The sequence below is a fragment of the Chelonoidis abingdonii genome, unplaced genomic scaffold, assembly GCF_003597395.2.
Source record: "Chelonoidis abingdonii isolate Lonesome George unplaced genomic scaffold, CheloAbing_2.0 scaffold0003, whole genome shotgun sequence".
Classification (NCBI taxonomy): domain Eukaryota; kingdom Metazoa; phylum Chordata; order Testudines; family Testudinidae; genus Chelonoidis; species Chelonoidis abingdonii.
In genome coordinates this window covers 216,712-241,973 of record NW_027424264.1, presented here as the reverse complement: position 1 = coordinate 241,973, position 25,262 = coordinate 216,712, and the positions used below count along the sequence as shown (strand labels likewise).

Sequence of the window (25,262 nt, the reverse complement as noted above, 5' to 3'; positions counted from 1 at the left end):
TGCTTGCACACTCTGTGGTCAGAGTCAGGTGTAGTTGTACTGAAAGGTGGAGGCAGTAATTGGCTCTGCTTAGTAGAGGTATGTTTGTGAGAACTATGGATTACTTTGAGGTTTGTAAAAAGAACAGGAGTACTTGTGGCACCTTAGACACTAACAAATTTATTTCAGCATGAGCTTTCGTGAGCTACAGCTACATCTCATGAAAGCTCATGCTGAAATAAATTTGTTAGTGTTTAAGGTGCCACAAGTACTCCTGTTCTTTTTGCGGATACAGACTAACACGGCTGCTACTCTGAAATTTGAGGTTTGTGACATAGTTGCAATCTGTTTTCCACCCTCTTGTGCGAGGAAAGGGAAGAGTGTACAGATGCAATATGCATCATTTCTATGTGGAATTTTGTCACGTATCTCAGGAGCAGGGCATAAAGCCTTTATTACAAAGGATATTGTCAGTATGGAGGTGGAATATGAGAGGATTATAATGCTTTAGTAATGGTTAAACAAAAGTGTAGGTTGAGATAGTATCCTGAGAGTGAGTGAGTAAGTTGTAAAAGACTGTGAAATGGTTCTTAAAATGTACCTGAGTGGTATTCTTTCTAGGGAGTTTTCCAAATATGTGTGAGTGTACAACCAGATCTGGAATCGTACAGTGTCAATGGCCAGTGTTGAGTATGCACACATTGAGGCATAGTTCAAAGAGGGTAGAAGAAAGGTGGCATGGACAACCTTCCGCCTCCCCTCCCATTTATCTTTAAACAATGTTATATGAAACCCTGTGGATGAGAGTGACTAGTCTGTGAAAAGAGGTGAAGAGCTTGTATATTTCAGCAACTGTGGGCTTGGCAGAGTATAGGTATGTATGTTAACGAGGGTCCATTGGGCCAGTGCTGAAAGAGAGCAGAGTTAAGGTTGCACGGGCAACCGTTACTCAACTCAGCTTTCTGCAAAGGACTGACTTACCACTAAACTACTGTTACTCTGCAATATCATCATTTTTTGCCATTGACTTTCCTAGGTTGTTGTTTTTTTAAACAGGAAAATACACGTTGGTAGGAGTTAATAGTCATTTAAGCATTGTACGTATCATTTCCTGCAATTTACATAACACTGAGACAGTCAGCTGCCCTCTCCCTCCCACCGCCATACACACCTCGCTGTCCATGCCCCTGACCCATTCACTGTAGTCCCCCAGCCCATAAACAGGGAATGCATCTCCCTGGAGTCCTCGTTACGTGATAAACAGATGTTTCTGTTGCTATTATTTCCTCCCCACCTATAACTTGATTCCTGTGTAGTTTGTGGCTTGAAGGACAACTATGTTACAGTGGAATGTTGTTTCAGAATTGTTGGAGGGTGGAGTTTGTGGCAGGGCCAGCAAGAGAAACCACAGACAGTGGTGTTATTCCGAACTGCTGACAGTCTTAAGTCACAGAGACATCCTCTGATCCCTGTCCAATCGATATGCCCTATGTTGAGGAATGGTGAGGTGTCAGAGTTTGCAGTGTTTCTGTGTCAGACAGCATACGTTTTCTGGTCAGCCATGAACCCTCTGATTTCCTGATTTAATGTTTTTTTTTCTAGTGCTTATCAATAGCTTTTTATATTGTCACTGTAAAAATTATTCAGATGCTCAGCCAAATCCAAGTAAATTTTCACAGCTCCTGAACACAAATCTCTGATGTTGTCTAAATCTGCTCTAGTATATTCTATGAGATGTATGACAGCAATAAGGCCCCAGTGAATCACCACAATGTTGGGTAGAGCACAACCTCTAAAATCAATAGTTAGATGCTGCAGAGTGGGCAAAACACTCTCTCTCCACACAAATCAGCCTATAGTCCGCAATCCCCAAGTCATGATGCACTCTTTGCTCTTCTGCCACTTCCACCCCCTACCTGCCCGCCATCTGTCCCCCAGTTGCTAGTAAAATATAGACTTTTCTCAAACAACCAATCCAAGGCTTGCCTCTCCCTCCCCCTCAAAGTCCTTTGTCTCCGGCTCCTTCCCACTTGATATAACAAAAATTATGGTTTGACTGGCTGCTCACTATTCTGCTGTGTTCACTGTAAACCTCCCAAGAAAATAAAAATGTTATATTGTAACACAGCATGTAGCAAGCAACAAAGATTTAATAACTCATTGCACAGATGTACAAAGGTTGGGACTAGAAACCTCAGTGGTAGGGTAGTGACCATGGGCAACCGTGTTGGCACAGTCCGTCGAAAACCTAGGCAAGCATACGGTGGATGTGTGGAAAGCCTCATAATGTTTTTTTCTTTATTAGCACACGCATAACATAATCCTTCCAGAATGTTCATCTGCACAAGCAATTAATGTTTTTTTCCTTAAATACTATTCACAGTTTGGGTCCCCCAAAGATTAATGGGTGCCATTCAGTACCTTGGGTAAAAATTGACTGAGACTATTTTGATACAGATCACAGCAATAGTTTGATCTCTAGATCTGTGCCAAAAAAAATAATCTAGAAACATTTAGAAAAAACTGCTGGGTTTTTTTTTTGTTGTTTTTGTGTTTTGGTTTTTTTTAAGGGCTTGTGTCTCTGGAACCCTTGGTTTAAATGACCTCAAATTTGGGTCATTCACCCTGCACAGCACTCTCATGAGGCACAAAAAAATTCAGAAAAATCCAGTAAAGCATGTGCATTTTAGAGCATTTGAAAGCATGATCCTCTAAACAAGGAGGATGCAAGGATGATGGATGAAAAGGGTTCCTCTACACATCCTCTCCAGTGCAGAAGGCTCTGAAAGGTGTGAAACATTCATTTCAGTGTGGTGATGCCAGCTGAATGGGAACACCCCCTATAGAGGAATACAACCTGAAACAATAGCTGAGGCCAGCTGTAATCTACAAATGTACATTGGTATAACTACATTGCTCAGGGGTGTGAAATCCACTATACTGAGTAGCCAGCACTGTGTCAATGGGAGGACTTCTCCCGTTGGCATAGCTACCACCTCTTCCAGAGGTGGATTAACTGTGCTGATGGGAGAAGCTCTCTCATGTAGTAGTGTCTTCACCGAAGTGGTGCAGGTGTGCTGGTGCAGCATTTTAAGTGTAGACCTGCAAATTGTTCCATTCATCTCTGTGGGTCTTCCTATTCCCCTCCTGAGTGCTTTAGAGCTTGTGAAATGCATGAAGGATTCTTGTTCTTGGCACCTCATCCAAAGGAGCAGGACTTCCCCAGATTCTGGCTCACATAGGGAGCAGGGAGGGGGCCTGAGACTCCCCCAAAAGGGCAGACACCCCAGAATCCAACTTACATGGGGAAGGGTTGAACCACTTGCAGATGGGCACAGGCCCCCCCAGATCCTGGCACACACAAGGAGACAGGTAGGAAGAGTCTCTCACACTGTGGAGGGGAGAGGGGAAAGGGACAAGGCCCACCACAATCCAGCTCATGGGGGGGCAAGGAGGAGGTCTCAGACATCACTAGAGCTGCAAGAGTTCCCCAGATCTGGGCGCACACATGCGAGGGGAGAATGTGGAGCTGACAGATGCTGCCTGTCCCTGTTTCCCCCAGTTTCCTTGCCACTCACCCCCATGCAGCCTTCCCAGTGCCCCACACTTCCACTCTCCTGAGCCCCCACTACCTCTCCCCTTTCCTACCAACGATCCCCATTTATCCCCTTCCACATCACCCTTCTCCACTTGCTGCAGGCCCAAACCTCATTTGTCTGCTCCCTAATACCTCATCCTTCCTAGGAAGCATTCACATGTTTAATTTTTCTTCACAAAATTCTTTGATTACATTCCTTCCAAAACAAAATTGTCACTCAAGCCACTCAGTCCAAAACTTTTTTTTTTCAGATGGAAGGCTTATGTTTGTTTTTCCCTTAATTATATTAAAGGGTAAATCCACAGCCATCAATGTCAGTAAGGTCTGTAATTCAGCCAGTGATTAGTAGCTGTCAGTTTAACAGTACAAAGTAACAGAAGGAAACATTTTTTTTTTTTTGGAGGGTTAACTGAGAAACTCCTTGGTCAAATGACCCCAAACTTGGATCACTAACACTACCTTGTACCCCCATAAGGCACACCAAATTTCAAAGTAATCTGAGTAACTGTTTCTATTTTAGCGCACCTAGAAGAGTCAAACTTAAAGCATGTAAAATGGTAGGAATGGAAACCTTCAAGCTCCCCCCCGGCCTCCTTTCTGTACCTGCATGCACAACATAAACATGTATGGGCAGGTCTTCACTAGCAACATTAAAGCGCTGCCACAGTAGCACTTTAGTGTGGATGTGTAGTCACAGCACCAGTGCTGGGAGAGATTTCTCCTAGCGCTGTGTGTGATTTAAAAACAAAACAAACAAAAAGAAACCACCCACCTCCATGAGGGGAGTAGCTCCCAGCGCTGTAACACTGTCTACACTGCCACATTACAGTGCTGAAACTTGCAGCGCTCAAAGGGATGTTTTTTCATGCCCCTGAGTGAGAAAGTTGCAGCACTGTAAAGTGCCAGTGTAAGCCCTTAATTTGCTCAACTACTTTTCTTGATTTGAGTCCCCTAAAGGTTCACTGAGTGCCTTGCACAACTTTGGATAAAACTTCACTGGTTGAGACCATTTTGACCTGCAGTATATCAGTAGTTTAATCTCTAGCTCTGGACAAAACAAAAGCACATAGAAACTTCTTTTTTAAAAGTGGCTTTTTTTTTCCCCCCCCCCAGGTCTTGTATCACTGCAGCACCTACCTCAAATGACCACAAATTTGGGTCACTAACCCCGGAAGCACACCAAATTTCAGAGGAATGCAACTTAGCATGTTGTTAAGGGATTTAGGTTGAACTTTAAACAGAAGCTGTGAAACAACCTTAACTATAGTGCTGACATGCCACCATAATAAAGGCATTATAATATCCGTGTGTATTATTCTCTGTCCCATTCCTTACGCATCCTAACATTACTTTTGCTTTTTTTGACTGTAGGTGCACATTGTGCAGAGGGTCTTCATTATCTATAATGTTGCACAGGAGTCTTTCCTGAGTTGATAGTTAGTTTAGAATCCTGTAAGGTGTATGAGTAATTTAGTCTCTCCTTTCCAATGTGTATTACTTCATATTTATTGACATGGAACTACATTTGCCATTATGTTGCCGATTCACCTACTTGTTTAGGTATCTCTGAAGTTCTTCATAGTTCTCTGATCCTAACTAACCGAAATAAATTTGTCACCTGCAAATTTTGCTACCTCATTACTTGTCCTCTTTCAGGCAATAAATATATTTAAACTTTAGATCTAGTATGGAATCATGAAGCACCCTGTTGTTAATATCTCTTGTGTAACCTGAATATTTGGACAACTTGCTCAACGTTAGTTTGCAATCAAATTGACATCTGGTTTCCCTTGGTTTCCAAACTTGCAAACCTCAAATTAGTTCTTGGTGCTTATATAAAAATATATGAGTTAGAAGGAAAATCTCTCAGTGAATGAGATTTGCCAACTTAATACATAAATCAGTTATCCAAAATAAGAGAATCGCCTGTAACAGCAGATAAAGGCCTGGTCTATACTCAAAAGTTAAGTTGACCCAGCTGTGTTGCTCAAGTGTATGGGAAGAATCTACACCTCTTGAGCAACGTAGTTAAGGTGACCTAACCCTCAGCGTAGACAGTGCTAGGTTTGTGGAGGAATTTTTCTCTTGACCTAGGTATTGCCTCTCGGAGAGGTGAATTAACTGCTGATAAGGAGAACCCCTCCTGCCACTGTAGTGAATGTCTACGCTGAAGCACTACAATGGCTTGTGCTGCTGTAGCGTTTCAAGTGTGGACAAGCCCAAGGCACGTTCTCAAACATAGTTATGCCCTCACTAGATTGAGTAATATCAGAATGTCCTCCTAGCTTTTACTGTTTGTTCTAGAATTCCTTTCTTGATATTCTTTCCTTCTTTTTAGATAAGATTTCACAATGGAAGCAAAGTAGTGGCTCTTGTACCCTGTTTCCTTCCACACTCTGTCAGATATTTGTCTTTTGTGTGCAAGCTCTTGAGCACAGGGATTGGATTGCCTTGTTTGTATGACACATAGCATCATGAGGTTTTGAACCTTATTGGTGGCCAGAGGCATGTCTGCATTGAAATAATGAAATATGTTCCCTGTGAACTTCAGATGCCTTAATTTACTTATTGGCAAACTGAAGTGTTCATAATCATGCTTATATGGCAGAGCAAGTTTTAGGTTTTTTCAGTCAGTGCCTTCTCAACTTCTTGATCGTTACTGTATACCAGTACTTGCCTTGTTCATCCACATGAACCCAATAGGTTCACAAGTGCAGCTGTGAGATATTACTGCAATGCTAAAAACTGACTTGTACTCTTAAACATATAATTTGCTGACTCTTAAAATACAAATTCTCAATCTTAGCTCACTATATGAACTCATTAAATTACTGCGAGTAACAAGAAAGATGTCTTTCTGACAAATGATTAGAGTTCTGTATTGGCTACATTTCTTTATGGTAATGTGCATATCAGCCAACCACAAACAAACTTTGAGATTTCTTATAAAATAGGTACAAAAATCTTTTGCTTCAATACTCAGATATCATGATAGGTGATCTTTATAAAAATCTAGATAATGATTGAATAGTGCAGCTGTTCAGCAAATGCCAGAACTCTGCACAATGACATGGATATTCTTCAGTTTCTGACCTTACCTGAATCTATAGGGAGGAGGTAGAGTACATGTACCCAAACTACAACTCACCCAGGATGATGCAGTTCCCTTACTGGTCCCAAAGCTACTGGGGGATTGTAAGTGACCCAAGTATTTAGGGCCACTGTCTTGCATCTTACATGGTGCTCCCTAATGCAACACAGTGGCATTGGTACAGTAATGGCATGGCAGGGAGACAACCCCTACTGAAGCAGTGACACCACTCTTTGCGGCAGCTGAGTACTCCTTTAGTAATCCCCCATTGTGAAATTTAGCAAGAAGTGGTATGATTGTAGTCTATATCTAATTCATCCTCCTTAAGGGGTATACCTAAGTGACTTCCTACCTAAATGACAAGAGGCCACACGGACTCAGGTGCAGTGGCAGCAGATAGGGTACTGGGCCACCGGTTTTCTATTATCACTGCAATGTGACTCAGGTAGCTCAACCAACTTCTTCATAGGAGGATGGCCTGTAAAGACTCCAACACCCTAGAGAGAGACTCCATGAGGCAACAGCATATAAAAATACCTTCACTGTTCCATCAGTGACTGATATAATCAGCACCAACCTTCATGGAAGTTTCCTTGTCTGTATTTAGAGACCTGTTTGCTCAGATCTGTGCCTTTGCTGGTCTTGGGCATGAGAGCAGCTTCATTGTTTGTTGTTTCTCCTCAGGGGAGGGCATGTAGTGAGGGTTGGATTGCAACATTCTTACTGTCATTAAAATCATGGCTGGGTGGGGTATTCTTAGTTAGAAACTGAAGAATTATCAGTGATAGATAATAGTGTTAGTTAGGATTGGGATGTTAATAATAGCACAGTAACAACACCAAGGGAGAAATGAGAGACTTCTAAAGAAGAGTAGCTTAAAACAAAGTCCGGGAAACATTTAATTGAAATTAACTTAGTGCCTTAAAACACAAAATACATTTTAAAGAAGGAAATTAAAAAGTTTTTTAAAAAAACCTAACAGGTAGCAGAGGGGCAAGTATCCTATACAAAATATTAAAATGTATATAATGTAGCAGATAGCCATGTAACAGCTTTACTTGTGCTTGAATCATTTTTTCCCTGGCATGCACCTTTAATTTCTCTTTGTTCTCTGTAGACTATAAACTCCCCATCTATTTTGAAAGTGCTTGGCATACTTTGGGTGTTACCATAATCTAACGAACTTTGCTGAAATTTCCTGACAGACACCATGGGAAGGAGGCTTATTTAAACTACGGATGCTTTTCAAGGATGACTATCCCTCCTCACCCCCAAAATGTAAGTAAAGTGACAGAATACCAGTTTATAGTAGAATGATGTTCAATATGAGTGCATATCGCCATATGAAAAACTACCTGGTAGGGTGGAGTTTTTATAACACTTCATTAATTATCCTGGATGTTTAATGCTTATTATAATTAAAACTAAAATAGTTATAATCCTTATTTTCATGTGTGTTTACATATACATCTTTAAAATAATTTTTTTTTTCCTGGCTTGCCTCTTTCGAAAGTTTAAGAAAGCTGTTCAGCTACTGAAATTCAGGGAGATTAGAAAAAAATCTGGGTTTTTTTTTGTTGTGTTTTGGGGTTTTTGGTTTGCAGGTTTTTTTAGGGGGGAAAGGGATTGGGTTTTTTAATTATCACATTTTTTCTAATATGGTTCCAGTAAAAAGCCTTAATTTTGAAACTTGGCATAGTTGTCACTGACAACTGTTGCATCTGCTTAGTTTTATATTAAAAATTGTGTTTTGTGCATTCTTGATAGAAAAGTACCTTAAGTTAAGAGGGTAGCACCTAAGTGGAAGCTATGTGAATGTGTGTGCAGTGAGTGAAGTGCATACTTGTTTCGAAAGACCTCCATAAGCTGAATAGACATACAGCAAGAGCTCTGAGGCTACCTGGCTCCAGATTTTTCTTCATTTTGTTTTTTAAAAATCTAGTTTTAATTAAATATTAAAGATGGGAAATCAAATTTTCAAATATTTAGGATTGTTCTATCCATTTTTACCTTAGCTAAGTTGTGTCCACCTCATATTTTTCTGTTCCTTTTTCCTTAAATGTTCTAATGTACTATAAGATACACAGGAGGTGCAGTGTTGTAGTAATAACTTTTGGAGTCTTTTCACTTTAACATAATCATAACTGTACATTAACATTAATTTGGCTTTTTTGCATGTGATATGCATACAGGACACATAGTATTACATAAATAAAAAATTATTTCTTTGCAATTTTTTATCCTACTGCAAACTGTAGAAACCATTTGTATTTATGATTATCTTTGGTGTTCGTAATAGTGATATTTGGCTGCTGAGCCAATACATTCTGCTTTATGATAGCTATATAGCTACTACTGACTTTAATGTTCCAGTATCCATTAGGGAAATTTGTAGGAAAACTGTCTTTAAAATTCGTGGATTTTCTGTCTATGGAGATCTGTTGCCCCAGCTAATCACTGGATTTCTTGAACAAATTATTTTTCAAATCTATTATTTAAATTACCACATATGGCTTTTTAAAAAACAAGGCTGCTGCTTTTTGACATCTTAACACGTTCCTGCCTCAGATGATGCTCATCTCACATTGATGTCAAGATGTAAGTTTTTCCAATTAGAACATAAGAATGGCCATACTGGGTCAGACCAGTGGTCCATCTAGCTCAACATCCTGTCTTCCGACAGTGGCTGGTACCAGGTATTTCAGGAGGAATTAACAGAACAGGGCAATTATCAAGTGGCCCAATCCCAGCTTCTAGCAATCAGGTGTAGGGACATCCAGAGCATGAGATTGCATCCTGACCCTCTTGACTAATAGCCATCGATAGACCTATCGTCCATGAACTTGTCCAGTTCTTTGTGGAATCTAGTTATGCGTTTGGCCTTCACAACATCCCCAGCAATAACTTCCACAGGTTGACTGGGTGTTGCATGAAGTACTTCCTTATGTTTATTTTAAACCTGATACCTGTTAATTTCATTGGATGACCTCTGTTTTTTGTGTTATGTGAAAGGGTAAATAACATTTGCATATTCACTTCTTCCACACCATTTGATTTTTTTATAAACATCTATCTTGTCCCCCCTTAATCGTCTCTTTCCTAAGATGAGTAGTCCTAGTCTTTTTTAATCTCTTCTCATATGGAAGTTGTTCCATACCCCTAATTGTTTTTTGTTGACATTCTCTGTTTTTTGCAATTCTAATCTCTTTTTTGAGATGAACAATCAGAAGTGTATGCAGTATTCCAAGTGTAGGCATACTATGGACTTGTATAGCGGTATTATGATATTTTGTGTCTTATTATCTAGCTCTTTCCTAATGGTTACCTATATTCTGATTGCTGCTGCACAGTGAACAGATGTCTTCAGAGAAATATTCATGATGACTCCAAGATCTCTTTTCTGACTGGTAACAGCTAATTTGGACCCCATCATTTTATGTGTATAGTTGGGATAATGAATTGAATGGGATGGTCCCGGAGGCCTGGTCTACACTACGCGTTTATACCAATTTTAGCAGCGTTAAACCGATTTAACGCTACACCCGTCCACACAACGAGGCCCTTTATGTCAATATAAAGGTCTCTTTAAACCGGTTTCTGTACTCCTCCCCAACGAGAGGAGTAGCGCTGAAATCGGTACTGCCATATCAGATTAGGGTTAGTGTGGCCGCAAATCGAACAGTATGGCCTCCAGGCGGTATCCCGCAGTGCACCACTGTGACTGCTCTGGACAGCAATCTGAACTCGGAGGCACTGGCCAGGTAGACAGGAAAAGCCTTGCGAACTTTTGAATTTCATTTCCTGTTTGACCAGCGGTGAGAGCTCACCAGCACAGGTGACACACACAGCTCATCAGCACAGGTAACAATGCAGTCTCCTGAGAATCGAAAAAGAGCTCCAGCATGGACCCACGGGAGGTACTGGATCTGATCGCTATATGGGGAGAGGATTCTGTGCTAACAGAACTCCATTCCAAAAGACGAAATGAAAAAACATTTGAAAAAAATTTCCAAGGCTATGATGGAGAAAGGCCACAGCAGGGACTCAGTGCAGTGCAGAGTGAAAGTTAAGGAGCTCAGACAAGCCTACCAGAAAACCAAAGAAGCAAACGGAAGGTCGGGGCAGGCCGAAAAATGCCGCTTCTACACTGAGCTGCATGCAATTCTAGGGGGTCCGCCACCACTACCCACCCCTGTCCGTGGATCCGAGGTGGGGGGTGGTAATCTCAGCCATGGCTGAGGATTCTGCAGACGGGGAAGATGAGGAGGAGGAGGAGGAGGATGAGCTTGCAGAGAGCACACAGCACTCCGTTCTCCCCAACACCAGGAGCTTTTTCTCACCCAGACAGAATTACCCTCCAGCCCTCCCAAGCCACTAGCCAGACAATGAAGCCATGGAAGCGACCTCTGGTGAGTGACCTTTGTAAATATAAAAATGGTTTAAAAGCAAGCGTTTTTTAATGATTGATTTGCCCTGAGGACTTGGATGCATTCGCGGCCAGTACACTGTTATTGGAAAAGTTTGTTAACATGTCTGGGGATGGAGCGGAAATCCTCCAGGACATCTCAGGAAGCTCTCCAGGGAGCTACTCTCCAAAAGCCTTGCAGAAGGTTCTGGGCAAGGCAGCCTTATTCCGTCCACCATGGTAGGACACTTGACCACGCCATGCACGTAGCAAGTAATCTGGTATCATTGCATGACAAAGCCTATGGTCCGGTGATTGTTGGCATTCAAGCAACATCCTTTCTTTATCTTGCTGTGTTATCCTCAGGAGAGTGATATCGTTCATGGTAACCTGGTTGAAATTCAGGAATTTATTAAGGGGACAGAGATGGCCATTCCTACTGGGCTGTTTGCCTGTTGCTTAAAAGAAATCCTTCCTTGCAGGTAGCCAGGCGGGGAGGGAATGGGGCTGAGCTTTTTTGCGTTTGGCTAGCAGGGATCTTCCCTGCTACCAGCCACGCGGTGGCAGGGGAAGGGGGGTGATTAGCAGTGATCTTCCATGATACCAGCCACGTGGTGGGGGGAGGGATAAAGCAGATCATCCCAGAGAATTAGATTGGGCGGGGGGGGGGGGGTTCTGCTGCTGCATGTTAACAGGAAAAGAAGCAGCACTGAACGAGATTTGCTTGGTATTTGGGAAAGGAGGGCACTGTGTATATGAAGGCTGCAGAAGCCGAAAGACAATGGCTTACCATGGCCGCATGCGAGCTGAATTCTGCTGCCCAGGACCTGCGTCTGTGAGATCTGTAACACCAGAGCCGCAGGCACTCAATATTAAGATGCAAAATGCGACCTTGTAGTGAAATCACATATGCTATGTAAGGTGAATAGTGTTTTCACGTGAAGAGTATAAGCATTGTTCCTGTAAAATGTATCTTTTAAAATATTTCTCTCCCTTTTTTCCCCTCCCTCATGCAGCTGCAAATTTTCAAGCCTCCCTACTCCATCCGAAGGCTATCTCAGATAAAGGCAGCGGGGAAAAAAAGACGCGAGAACGAAATGTTCTCAGAAATCATGGAAGTGACCCGCAATGAAAGAGCTCATCTGAATGAGTGGAAGGACTGGTATCAAATACAGGAAATACAGGAAAGATGCCAGTGAATGTGAGGATAGGAGGGACGCTCGAGATGAGAGGTGGCGGCAGGAAGATCGAGAGGTGGTAGGCAAGGAAATCAGACGGTGGCGGGATGCAACGCTGGGGCTGCTGCGTGATCAAACTGACATCCTCTGATGTCTGGCGGAGCTTCAGGAACAGAGCAGGGTCACAGAGTGCCGCTGCAGCCCCTGTGTAACCACTTTCACCCTCACCATGTTGCATAACTTCCTCACCCAAACGTGTAAGAACGCGTGGGGGAAGGCTTCGTGCACCCGCCCACTCCACCCCGGGGAACAGCCCAGCCAAAGGCTGTCATTACTTTGAATTTTTTAGTGGCCTTTTCCTTCCCTCCTATCCTCCTCCCAAACCACACCGGCTACTACTTGTCAGTTTCTCTCCCTCTTTTTATAATGACTTTTTATAAAGAATACATGATTTTTAAACGATAGTGACTTTTATTTCCTTAAGCAAGCTGTAATCGAAGGGGGAGGGTGGTTGCTTACAGGGAATGAGTCAATCAAGGGAAGAGTCATCAAGGGGAAACAAAACACAACAGTCACACCGTACCCTGGCCCGTGATGAAACTTGTTTTCAAAGCTTCTCTGATGTGCACCACTTCGTGGTGTGCTCTTGTAATCGCCCTGGTGTCTGGCTGCGCGTAATCAGCAGGCAGGTGATTTCAGCCTTCCACCCCGCCATAAAGGTCTCCCCCTTACTCTCACAGAGATTGTGGGCACACAGCAAGCAGCAATAACAATGGGGACATTGGTTTGGCTGAGGTCTGAGTGAGTCAGTAATGTGTGCCAGCGCGCCTTTAAACGGCCAAATGCACATTCTACCACCATTCTGCACTTGCTCAGCCTGTAGCTGAACAGCTCCTGACTACTGTCCAGGCTGCCTGTGTATGGCTTCATGAGCGATGGCATCAAGGGGTAGGCTGGGTCACCCAGGATAACTACAGGCATTTCAACATCCCCAACTGTTATTTTCTGGTCTGGGAAGTAATTCCCTTGCTGCAGCCATTTAAACAGAGTAGTGTTCCTGAAGACGCGAGCGTCATGAACCCTTCCTGGCCATCCCACGTGGATGTTGGTGAAACGTCCCGTGTGATCCACCAGTGCTTGCAGCACCATTGAAAAGTACCCCCTTGCGTACTGGGTGCCCTGGTGCTCCGGTGCCAAGATAGGGATATGGGTTCCATTTATCGCCCCACCACAGTTAGGGAATCCCATTGCAGCAAAGCCATCCACTATGACCATGCAGATTTCCCAGAGTCACAACCTTTCATAGCAGCAGCTTAATGATTGCTTTGGCTACTTGCATCACAGCAGCCCCCACAGTAGATTTTCCCACTCCAAACTGATTCCCGACTGACGGTAGCTGTCTGGCGTTGCAAGCTTCCAGAGGGTATTGCCACTCACTTCTCAACTGTGAGGGCTGCTCTCATCTGGTATTATGGTTTCAGGGCAGGGAAAGCAAGTCACAAAGTTCCATGAAAGTGCCCTTACGCATGCGAAAGTTTCGCAGCCACTGCGAATCGTCCCAACCCCGCAAAACTATGTGGTCCCACCAGTCTGGTGCTTTGTTTCCTGGGCCCAAAATCGGCGTTCAATGGCTAGAACTGCCCAGTTACCAGCAGGATCTCCAAAGTGCAGGGGCCTGCGGTTTGAGAGAATTCTGTGTCCATGTCCTCATCACTCTCGTCGCTGCTCTGCCGTAGCCGCCTCCTCCTCACCTGGCTTTGCAGGTCCTGGTTCAGCATAGACTGCACGAGAATGCGCGCGAGGTGTTTACAACGTCCACGATTGCAGTCTTGATCTGAGCAGGGTCCATGCTTGCTGTGCTATGTGGCATTTGCACAGTTCACCCAGGAAAAAGGTGTGAAACGGTTGTCTGCTGCTTTCACGGAGGGAGGGGTGAAGCTGTACCCAGAACCACCCGCGACAATGTTTTTTTGCCCATCAGGCACTGGGATCTCAACCCAGAATTCCAAGGGGTGGGGGAGACTGCAGGAAACTATGGGATACCTACGGGATAGCTACCCACAGTGCAACACTCGGGAAATGGACGCTAGCCTCGGTACACGGACCGCACAACCGCCGAATTAATGTGCTTAGTATGGCCATGTGCACTCGACTTTTACAAATCATCTGTTTTACAAAACCGGTTTATGTAAAATTGGAATAATCCCGTAGTGTAGACATACCCTGAGAGAGTAAAGTATGCCACCTAAAGGTTTCTGTCTTGTTTCTTCTGTACCTTGGAAATTGACCTGATGTGTTTAAGCTCTTTCTTCAGCTGATCTCCAATTTAATGCTGGTGACATAACAGAGAGCCTACCTTTCACTTGTAAAAACATACAGCAGGCATTAGGAGAAATATCAGCTGGCTTGAAAGATTCTGCCGGTATTAATGGAATTCTTCATTTTAAAGATGTGGAATATCTCTGGAACTGTCTTGCTACAGAATCAGTCATCTATCACTGTGCATTTAAGTCCTTACAAAGGCAACAGAGGAATTAAAGAAACATAATTTAATTTTAGGGACAAAATTGATTGTACAACCTAAATGGAATAGAAATGTCCTGATTTAAATGCAATTTAAGCATAATTTAAAATTCACTGTTGTGTTCTGAATGCAGTTATTAGTCTTATACATAAAGTGAAACACAAAAAAAAAATGATGGAAACTTAAAATGGACAAACTCCTGGTAAGGAGACTTTTTAAAGGTATTATAAATGTCTCTTTAATGTAATTGGTCCTGCTAGTGAAGGCAGGGGGCTGGACTCGATGACCTTTCAGGGTCCCTTCCAGTTTTATATGAGAGAGAGATCTCCATATATTATATTATTTTTATTGTAACACTTGCAAAGAAGGGGAGGAATAGGTGGTGAAAATGTATAGATGTGGTCATCCGAGTGGATCTGCTTCCTTATTTTATGAAGGAGTGTGGAATGTTGATGTAAGTAGTATAGCATTTTGGTCCCAGACCATCACAAAACTACTCTAAATAGAGCTTGGTGCAACAGCAAGAGAAACTTTCCTCTGGTTTAAGAGCTGCTGCTTGTGGCAGTGCTTGTTTTGGGAACTGTATTTCGAAGCAGGCTGTTTGTTGTGCTCCTCATCATTTCAGTGCCCATTAATATTAATATCCACTGACTGTTCATACAGCAATTTAAACATATAAAGAGCGTTGTGTGTGAAATATTATCCAGGATACGCTTTCAGTCCACCCTATTTCATAGTGGTGGGATCTGAGCTTTGGGAGGAAGCAGTAAAGGTTTGGGTGAGCTGCTCTGTACAGAGTTCTTTCAAGTGATAAATGATCCCCTATACATTTTCACTGCACTTAGTGCCATTCAGCATTAATGAAATCCTCCTATCTTAGCATGGATAATAGGTAATAATGTTCATTCAGAACATATTTTGGCCTGGACTGGTCATGTTAATCAGTAATGTGACTGAGATCTGATGTGGAGATACAAGTAGACCCAATGAAAGAGAGAGAACTACAGGTAACTGCACTGCAGAAAAACTTAATAGATTTTCTGAATGGGATTGTGACAATGGGAAATTGGTTGCCTTGTGGTGTAGGGAAAATGGCCAGCTTTACTAGATGTCGACTTTTTAAATGTTCTGGTTTAATGAAAGTTGGGCCAAAATCTTAGATTTGCACATAAAAAACTCTTTTCTTCCTTAGGTAAATTTGAACCACCATTATTCCACCCAAATGTGTATCCTTCAGGCACAGTGTGCCTCTCCATCTTAGAGGAGGATAAGGATTGGAGGCCAGCAATCACAATTAAACAGGTCATAACATTCTTCTGTTAAAACTGTACACCTTTGCTTTGTCAGCTGATCCTTTGTGTGATTCTGGAATGTCTTGTGTACAATTCTACATTTTATTTATAGAAGTTCTGAATTGTATATGTTTCATAGTAATATTTACATAAATTTTTTTTTCTTATATTTTTCTCCACACTTTTCTTATCCAGATTCTGTTAGGGATACAGAAACTTCTAACTGAACCAAATTATCAAGACAGCTCAAGCAGAGGCTTACACAATTTCGGTTAGTTTGGGGTTTTGGTTTTGTTTTAAAGACCATTGACCAGTTAATAGGCTGTTTGTAAAACTCTGGTCTTGCATTTGTGTGACTGATGCGTGAGAACAGGTAAAGCAGGCTCCCAGAACTAATTCTGGTCGTGCTATGTAGAGATGTTTAGTATTTAATGCTGTGGAACTCAATAAAACAAACCAACTAACTTAATAGTTAGGATTGAAGGTCCAGTGATAGAAGCAATTTAATACAGTAGCTATATAGAGGCCCTAATGAGGATCATAGTCCCATTGTGCTGTATGGATAATGTAAAGAGAGTCCTTGCTCCTAAAGAGTTTATAGCATCCCCGTAACAGACATGGAACAGTTGGGTGAAGTTAAAATGTGTAAAAAGAAAGGCAAGGCGGGGAGAGGAAAGGGATAAAAAGATCGTTAACAAGTCCGTATCAGTAGCTACTGTCCAGCATTATCATTTTTCCTTTCATACATTCCTAACTGTATGCTTGGGCAGTTCTAGATAGCATTTGGTCTAAAGTCGTGGGTTATCAGTCATTTGGGGAGTTTGTGCAGTGTCATATGGGCAGCATGAGGAAGGAATATGAGATCTTAGTAGAAGTGGGTTATGGGTGTGGAAGGTGGGAACTTTGGCAGAAGAAATGCATGACATGCATAGGAATTTTCAGCTGATAAGTAGTGAGGGCTAAGCTGTAAAATTTAAAGGTAGAAAACACTCTGATTCGGTCCAAGCAATCTTCTCTGAGATCACTTCCTGTCCCATAAGCAAAGAATGACAAAGGCGGAGATTCTGAAGTTAATGGCTGGCTAGGTAAGTGGTGCGGATGGAGAGCTTTCTTTGCAGAACATTATTCCACCTCCTATGGGAAAGAGGAGGCTGTACGACTTGGAGCCTCCACCTCCAGTCAGAAGAGGGACCAACTGCCTTGGGGAAAGGCTAGCAAGAATAGTCGGGGGGGCTGGGGGTTTGTATATGTTCTTAACTAATAGCAAAAGGAGACGGTGGAAAAGAGGGAGACATGAGCCTTAGGTGGCCGAAAATTGAGTGTGAAACAAATGAATCAAGGAACCAAAGGAAGAGGGGAAGAAATTCTTTAATTGCTATACACTAATGCTAAGAGCCTGGGTAACAACAGAGGAATTGCATTATTAAGTTAAATTTGACGAGTGGATGCAGAAGTCTGGTGGGAACGATTCACATAATTGTTAGGTTATACCATTTTTTATTTGGGAAGGATCAATAGGCAAAGGGAGAGGAGTGCACTGTATGCCAAGAACTGGCATAATCTGTTAGTCCATAACGTTTTTCTAGAGTCCTCTTGAATGCTTATGGATCAGTGTCCTAACACAAAAAGCACAACATGGGGTACCAGCTGATGCCTGCTACAGACCACAAATCACACTAGGGACGATTACTGCGTCTACATTGATTATAGGAGCCAGGAGATGCGCTCTCATGGAGACTTTAGTTGAGAAGGACATGTAGGTATGCAGTCAAAACATCTGATTAATACATTATGTTGAGTTCCTACTCAAATGTGCAGCACAAGCAGAGGTGTATTTAGCGCAGTTCTACAGATAAGAACTAAGCTGAAACAGTAAGCGTAAAAGTCTATGTAGGGTAATGTTGGTATAAAGTGATCATGGGCTTGATCACATTGTTAATGGTGCAAGCAGATAAGTCGATGACCAGTAATATATCTAGCTTTAGTTGTTTAATTAGGGCCAATTATTTACAAAATAGAAAGATATGAACTGAAGCAGCTGGGAGGAAAAAATTTAATAAAAAAAAGTGAATGATAATTTCAGTATTCATTTAAGAAGACATCCCTTCCTAGATGCCCAAAAAGCCACAATCGAGGAAAAAGACTGTGCTGATTTAAAAAACAAAACCTGATTTAGAGGGATTGAAGGCAGTTGAGAAAATCGTATATAACAAATGAATAAAGGGGAAGTTGATTAAGTGACTATAAATAGAAATGGGAATTGCAGACATTTATAGGAAAGTCAATAGACCCACGGAGAAATCTTTGGCCAGCAGTGTAGGAACAAAAGTGATGGGTTTTTTTAAACATACCATATGGAGAATAAAAGAATACTGACAAAATGGTATTGGTCCATTACTAGATGGAATGGAAGAATTAACCATAATGCAGAAAAGACAGAAGTGTTCAGTAAATATCTGTTCTGTACTTGTGGGTGTGGGAAAACATGAAATGCAGTCTATCATAAAGGTGATAACTCTTTCCTTTCCACTAGTATCTCTGTGGGATGTTATAAGGCAGAAGAAAAGTTTGATATTTTTAAATCAGCAAGTTCAGATAAATGCATCAGATTAGTTTTAAAAGGCTAGGATGTTTTGCTGGATTGTCTTCTCTCCTCAAGCAAACACTAGCTGTGGACATTCCAAAGCGATCCCCCTGCCTGCCTCATTCACAGCAAACAGTAGCTGTGTTTGTTTGTTAGATAAGCAGCTCCGAGAGCCCCAAGTTCACAACAAAACAAACAAGCATCACAACAAAAAACAAAGAGTGTAATCTTTACTTAAAAGCATTATGGGAAGGTTCTGGAGATCAGTTACAGTGTAGTAAGATTAATCACTGTTTACACTGGCACCCCAGCGCTGCAGCACCAGCGCTGTTCTCTTTATTCCTCTTGTGGAGGTGAAGTACATGCAGCGCTGTAGCCAGGGAGATAGCTCTGTATGTGCCTTACCTGTGTGGACGGGGAGTGAGTTACAGTGCTGTAAAGCCACCACCAGCGCTGTGACTCTCAAGTGTGGCTAAGGCCTTATTTACTGTCTCCATATCAGTCATGATTTTATAGACCTCTGTCATATCTCTCCTCTCCCCATCCTCAGTCGTCTCTTTTCCAAGATGAAAAGTCCCAATCTCATTAATCTTGTCTCATACAGAAGTTGTTCCACACCCCTAATCATTTTTGTTGCCCTTTTCAGAACCTTTTCCAACTGCAATATCTCTTTTGAGATGGGGTGACAACATCTGCATGCAGTATTCAAGATGTGGGTGTACCATGGATTTTATATAGACGCAATGATATTTTCTGTCTTATCTATCCCTTTCTTAATGATTCCCAACATTCTGTTAGCTTTTTTGACTGCCACTGTACATTAAGTGGTGGATGTTTTCAAAGAACTATTTACAATGACTCCAAAATCTCTCTTGAGAGGTAACAGCTAAAACTAACTTGATATATATATTTTTATGAGATTACCAGTTTGGTTGGTAAAGGTAATAGTGATGTCGTAATATTCTTAAACTTCTGTAAGGCGTTTGTTACTGCACAACATTTTGATTAAAAAATTAGAACAATATAAAGTTAACATGGCTCACATTAGATGGATTAAAAATTGCTTGTTAGGTCCCAAAATGTAACTGTAAATGGGGAATCATCATTGAGCGGGGTGTGTTTACAGTGGGGTCCCAGAGAGATCAATTCTAGGTCCTGCACTAGTTAACATCTTTATCAGTGACCGAGGAGAAAATATAAAATCATCACTGATGACACAATAATTGCGGGAATGGTAGATAACTAAGAGGACGGGTCATTGATTCAGAGCAATCTGGATTGTTTGGTAGATTGAGCATAAGCAAACAATATATGTTCTAATGTGGATAAATATAAGCATATGTATCAGAGAACAAAGAATGTAGGCCATACTTCTAGAATGGGGTACTCTCTCCTGAGAAGCAGTGACTCTGAAAAAGATTTCAGGATTATGGTAGTTCATCAGCTACACATAAGCTCTCAGTGTGGCCAAAAGAGCTTAATATGATCATGGGATGCATAAACAAAGCAATCTCAAGTAGGAACAGAAAGGTTATCTTACCTCTGTATTTGGCATTGGTGCAACTGCTGGAGTACAGTGTCCGGTTCTGAGGTCCCACAATTCAGGATGTTGATAAATTGGAGAGGGTTCAGAGAAGAGCCACAAAATGATTAAAGGATTAGATAACATGCCTTATGGGCAGACACAAGGAGTTCAATCTATTTAGCTTAACAGAGGAGGTTAAGGGGTGACTTGATTAGTCTATACCTACAAGGTTCAACAAGTATTTAATAACAATCTCTTCAATCTAGCAGAGATTAATGCAACATGATCTAATAGCTGCAATTGAAGCTAGACAAATTTAGACTGGGAATAAGGTGTATATTTTTAACAATGGGAGTAATTAACCACTAGAACAATTTGTCAAGTGTCTTGGTGGATTTTCCATCAGTGACCATTTTTAAAACAAGATTGGATCTTTTTTCTAAAAGATTTGGGAAAGTTCTGTGGCCTGTAGTATACAGGAGGTCAGTCTAGATGATCACAATGGTTCCTTCTGGCCTTAGAATCTACGAATTGGTGAAAAGTGGAGTTCTAAGAAGAACTCAAAAGGGGCAGTGGGGGAAGAGACAGGACCTTAAAGGAAAATTATTTTGGCAGCAGAGTCTTGAATGGGCTTTATGGGATCAAAGTCTCAGTAGTAAAGACCAAAGATGAGAAGTGTAAATGGGAGCTTTGGCAGTCTGGAAAGAAAAGACCAGGTTTTGGAGACTATATGAAGGAAAAAGTGCCATATTTTGGAAACAGTCTGGCTATGAAGGCCCATAGAGAGGGCAGAGCCAAAAAATGACATTCAGATTATGAACCTGAGTGATTGGGAGGATGGGAGTGGTACTATAGTGACCAAGAAAGGATGAGGATGGAGTATTGGCCCTGGGATTTAGTTAAGAAAACCTCATTAGATACTCTGAGGACAGCATGAATATAGTGGAGACCACAGAAGCAGGATTGGAATGGATCCAGCAGGCAGAGAGGAATTGGAGGTAATGGTTGTAAACAGTGCATTCAGAGAATTTAAAGATAGTGTCAATGTGGCTTTTTTTAGCATGGAGCAAGAACAGATTATGATTAAGGATAAGTGGCTGGGAGGGATGAGGGGGTAAGAGATGTTTTTGTGGTTTTTAAATGAAAATCTAAAGCTGGGGAGATGATTTTTAAGATCATCTGCTTGAACACCCTCATTACCTATTTTGATCGATCTCTCTCTCTCTCTCACTTTCACACAAAAAAGGCTGAACTCGAGCAGGACTAAAACACAGTTACTTCTGACTAGCTATAACAGAATTTTTATCTATGTCTGGTTGGAGGAGGGACTCTCAATTCTATGTTAAAATACTACTACTGACAAATTGCTCACTAGGCTGCATCATAGGAGAAGAGGCATAATGTAAACAATAAAAGGAGAGACTTTGGATGTATTAGTTGATCACAGGATGACTGTGAGCCACCAGTATGACGTGAAAGACACCCTAGGAACTTATAGGGAAGTATTAATGCTGTTGTACAAGATATTAGAAAAACCTCATCTGGAATACTCTGTACAATTCTGATCACCTGTGTTCAAGAAAGATTAATTCAAACCAGAACAGGTGCTGAAAAGGGCTGATGGTCAGGGAAATGGAGAGTCTGTCTTATAATAGTAGAGTAAAAGAGGTTGGCTTGTTCAACCTAGCAAAATGAAGGCTGAGAGAGGATTTGATTGATCTCTATAAATACATAGGGGGGGTAAACACCAGGAAGAGAGAAGAGCTGTTGAAGCAAAAGGACAGTGTTGGTACAAGAACAAATGGATATAAACTGACCATGAGTAAATTTAGTCTGGAAATTAGGAGGTTTCTAATCATCAGAGGATAACAGCCCCCTAACAGAAGTAGTGAGGTCAAGAAACGTAACTGGATTTAACATGCAGCCTGATAAACTTATGAATAGGATTATATGACATGGTTTTCTGTGACAGTAAAGGACTGGACATGATCCAAAGTGTCCTTCCAGTTCTGTGGACTTCAAGTTTATCCCTTTAAAACATTAAGACAAATTACAAATGTGCCACCACAGAAGGAAAGCCAAACAGTTAGTTAATAGACTAAGTTCCTTTGTTTGGAGCCTTTGGAATAAGGCAGCAAGAGAACACATTGTTAGCTGGTGTTTTATGCCTGATCACTCGTAACTAGGCATCAAGTTATGAGTACATTGGAAACACTAAAGAGTTAGAGCCTTCTGTGTATGCTCTAGTTCTTAGGAAAATGACTCAATCTTTAATTGTAGGCAAATTTCATGTTCATAAGGAAGTATTCTTACACAGAACTGGTTTATAGCAGGCCTGCAGCTGGTGGTGTGCCAGCTTCTCTTGCAGCTAAGCTAAGGTGCTTCAACTGTAAACACCCATGCCTATTTCAGCACTAGCCCTCCCCAGAGCAGGGACTGCCAATAATGCTGAATTGTGTGATCTATCTCATGCACATGCAGAAACAAAGTTTTATCTTAATATAGGTTTAAAATCAAGACCACTCCAAAGTGAGACTTGTGAGCTAACTTCTACATCTGGAGGAATTATTTTATGTAGTAGGAATCTATAAGAATAGCTAAGAGTCTATATTTACAAACTAGAGCCCAGCCAAAAAAAAAATCATCCAAATAGACTTGTGATGTGTCTGGTGCACCAGACACTGATTTCCTGGGTCTGTAGGCTACTCTTTATGCATAATTGGTGGTGAGAGAAACTATCAGCAGACAGCAGACAGCAGACAGCAGAGCCAAAGTTACGTGCGGTTGCAACTTGATCTGGTACCCAAATGCATGAGAAGACATGGTGTTTCATAAACAGGTGTCCTTTTTATATGAACTGTTAAATGTTCAAGAATAAATTTCCTTCACTTGCCAATGTTTTGTTTAGATTTCTGCTGTACTGTGTTGTTTTACTGCTGGCCTTTCTGCAGTAGTAGCCATGTTGTAAACTACCAGTTCCTAGAATTATCTTGTCTTTTTTCCTCCTTTTAGATATAGGAAAGTAAGTTAAACTGCACATTTATACACAGCTTTCTAAGCCCAGCATCTTCTCTTACCTGACTTTTAGGGTGGGAAGAAAGGGATGTGAGACCCTGAGGAGAAACACTGTCATTTACCAAATCTTCAGTGAGATTGTGTTCTGTGGTGATATAACATGTGTAAGAGAAACTTTAGAAGAAATTACATTACTTTAGTATGCAGTGTAGTGTAGTAGTAACCGTGTTGGTCCCAGGATATTAGAGACACGGGTGGGTGAGGTAACATGATACTACCTCACCCACCTTCTGTCTAAATACTTTAGTATTTGAAGAGCACTTAATGAAATAATAGAAATGTTATGGTATTTTCAGACATCTATTCTGTGGTGAATCTAACAGAGTAACTCTGTAAATATCTTGTCTCCTTCCCCAAAATGCTTTTACTTCTAAGATACAATCTTCTTCCTACTTCCTGCAGCAAACGCTACTGAACAGATTTTAGTGAGCTCTTTCTTACCCGGGCTACCAACCTGTTTTGACTAGTCACTTCTTTCCAAACAAAATGGGTCCTACAGTGCAAATGACCCTCTCGTTTATTAAATGAGCAGTGTTTGGACAGTGAGCTGTTGGTATAGTCAAGATTTTCAGTTTACCCTTTGGTCAATTCAGTCATGGGTTTTCCTACTGTCATGAGTACGTAAGATACTTCACCTCTGCCTAATCTCGCTTGCCTTAAGGAGTAATTTGAGGGTCTCATATGGATGAGAACTACTTAAATAGTATTCATGGTGCAGCTTGACATAGTTGACATCTAAAACGTCTAATGACCTTTATTTTTTTATATCCAGCCAAAACAGAGTGGAATATGAAAAGAGGGTTCGAGCACAAGCCAAGAAGTTTGCGCCATCATAAGCACCTGTCATACAGCATCTTAAAAAGGAAGGGATTGGTTTGGCAAGAACTTGTTTACAAAATTTTTGCAAAATCTAATGTTGCTATGTACAATTAATATTCACTTAGGGGAGGGGGTCGTATGTGTGCCATTTTCCATATTCGCCACTTGTATACAGTTCTGAATTCGCTGAATTACCCCCAGTTTTTTCATACAGGGTCTCTTCCTTCAGTCTTTTGTATTTTTGATTGTTATGTAAAACTTGCTTTTATTTTAATATTGATGTCAGTATTTCAACTGCTGTAAAATTATAAACTTTTATACTTCTATAAATTCACTAGTATCTCTAGTTACTTTGCTATCTGATGCAGGCATGCTTTAAAATGTTTAGAACTATATTTAGACTCTAGCTGGCTGTATGAAAAAATCATACCCTCCACCCCCTTCCCTCCCCTTAATTTGTTTTTCTATCTTTCAGAAACTAGGTTGTTATTGCTTAAGAGCCTCAGAGATCCAAAGTCAGCCAGCATCTTGATTCTGCATCACTTCCTTTTGTGTTTATATGGCGTTTTGTCTGTGTTGCTGTTTAGAGTAAATAAACTGTTTATATAAAGGTGTTTGTTTCATTATCTTCATTGAAATGATTAAAAGGAGAAAAGCCTTCCAGTTAAATAGTCTCAGAAAGCAAAATTCAATGACCCTTTTTCTTTTTAATAGTCTTCTAATATTGTATGCCTTTTCATTTTTAGCCTTCCCCCCGACATCCCCTATTGTAGAAGTGACCCTTCTCTAACTCTTTATTCCTGAATAACCAAGTCTGAGAGACTATCAATCTAAAACAATTTCTCAGATTTTTTTTTTTTTTTTTAAGGAAAATCAACTCTAACTAGCACATTGGCCATTAGCAAAGCTGATGTTTATAGTGGTGCTGAGTGGACAATATTGTGACTAGACTACAAATTTATCAATAGGTGAGTGCCAAGAAGCATAATTGATCATCTTCATCTTTTGGGATCTGATATTTTAGGGTAACCAGTTTAGAGTGACTGGTTCACAAATCAAAACTTTTTGAACCCCAGGCATATACTGGGATGCCTGACATCCACACACCAAAGAAGAGTGAACTGTAAACAATATAAGAAATGTTAACTAAATAAGAGTTAAATATTTAAAATTATTTTGCTTTAAAAAAAAA

The 25,262-nt window shown here is 41.2% G+C and overlaps 1 protein-coding gene across 1 annotated transcript in view; it reads left to right on the top strand.

The window, feature by feature from the left end:
- Window positions 1-24,681, top strand: part of UBE2I (ubiquitin conjugating enzyme E2 I) — a 36,611-nt gene extending 11,930 nt beyond the window's left edge. Inside the window, 5 exon segments of the mRNA XM_032789473.2 lie at window positions 7,874-7,946; window positions 15,968-16,077; window positions 16,263-16,309; window positions 16,311-16,355; window positions 24,024-24,681. Coding sequence (XP_032645364.1) covers window positions 7,874-7,946; window positions 15,968-16,077; window positions 16,263-16,309; window positions 16,311-16,355; window positions 24,024-24,087 — 339 coding nt within the window. The 3' untranslated portion in view covers window positions 24,088-24,681.
- The last annotated feature ends 581 nt before the right edge of the window (window positions 24,682-25,262 follow it).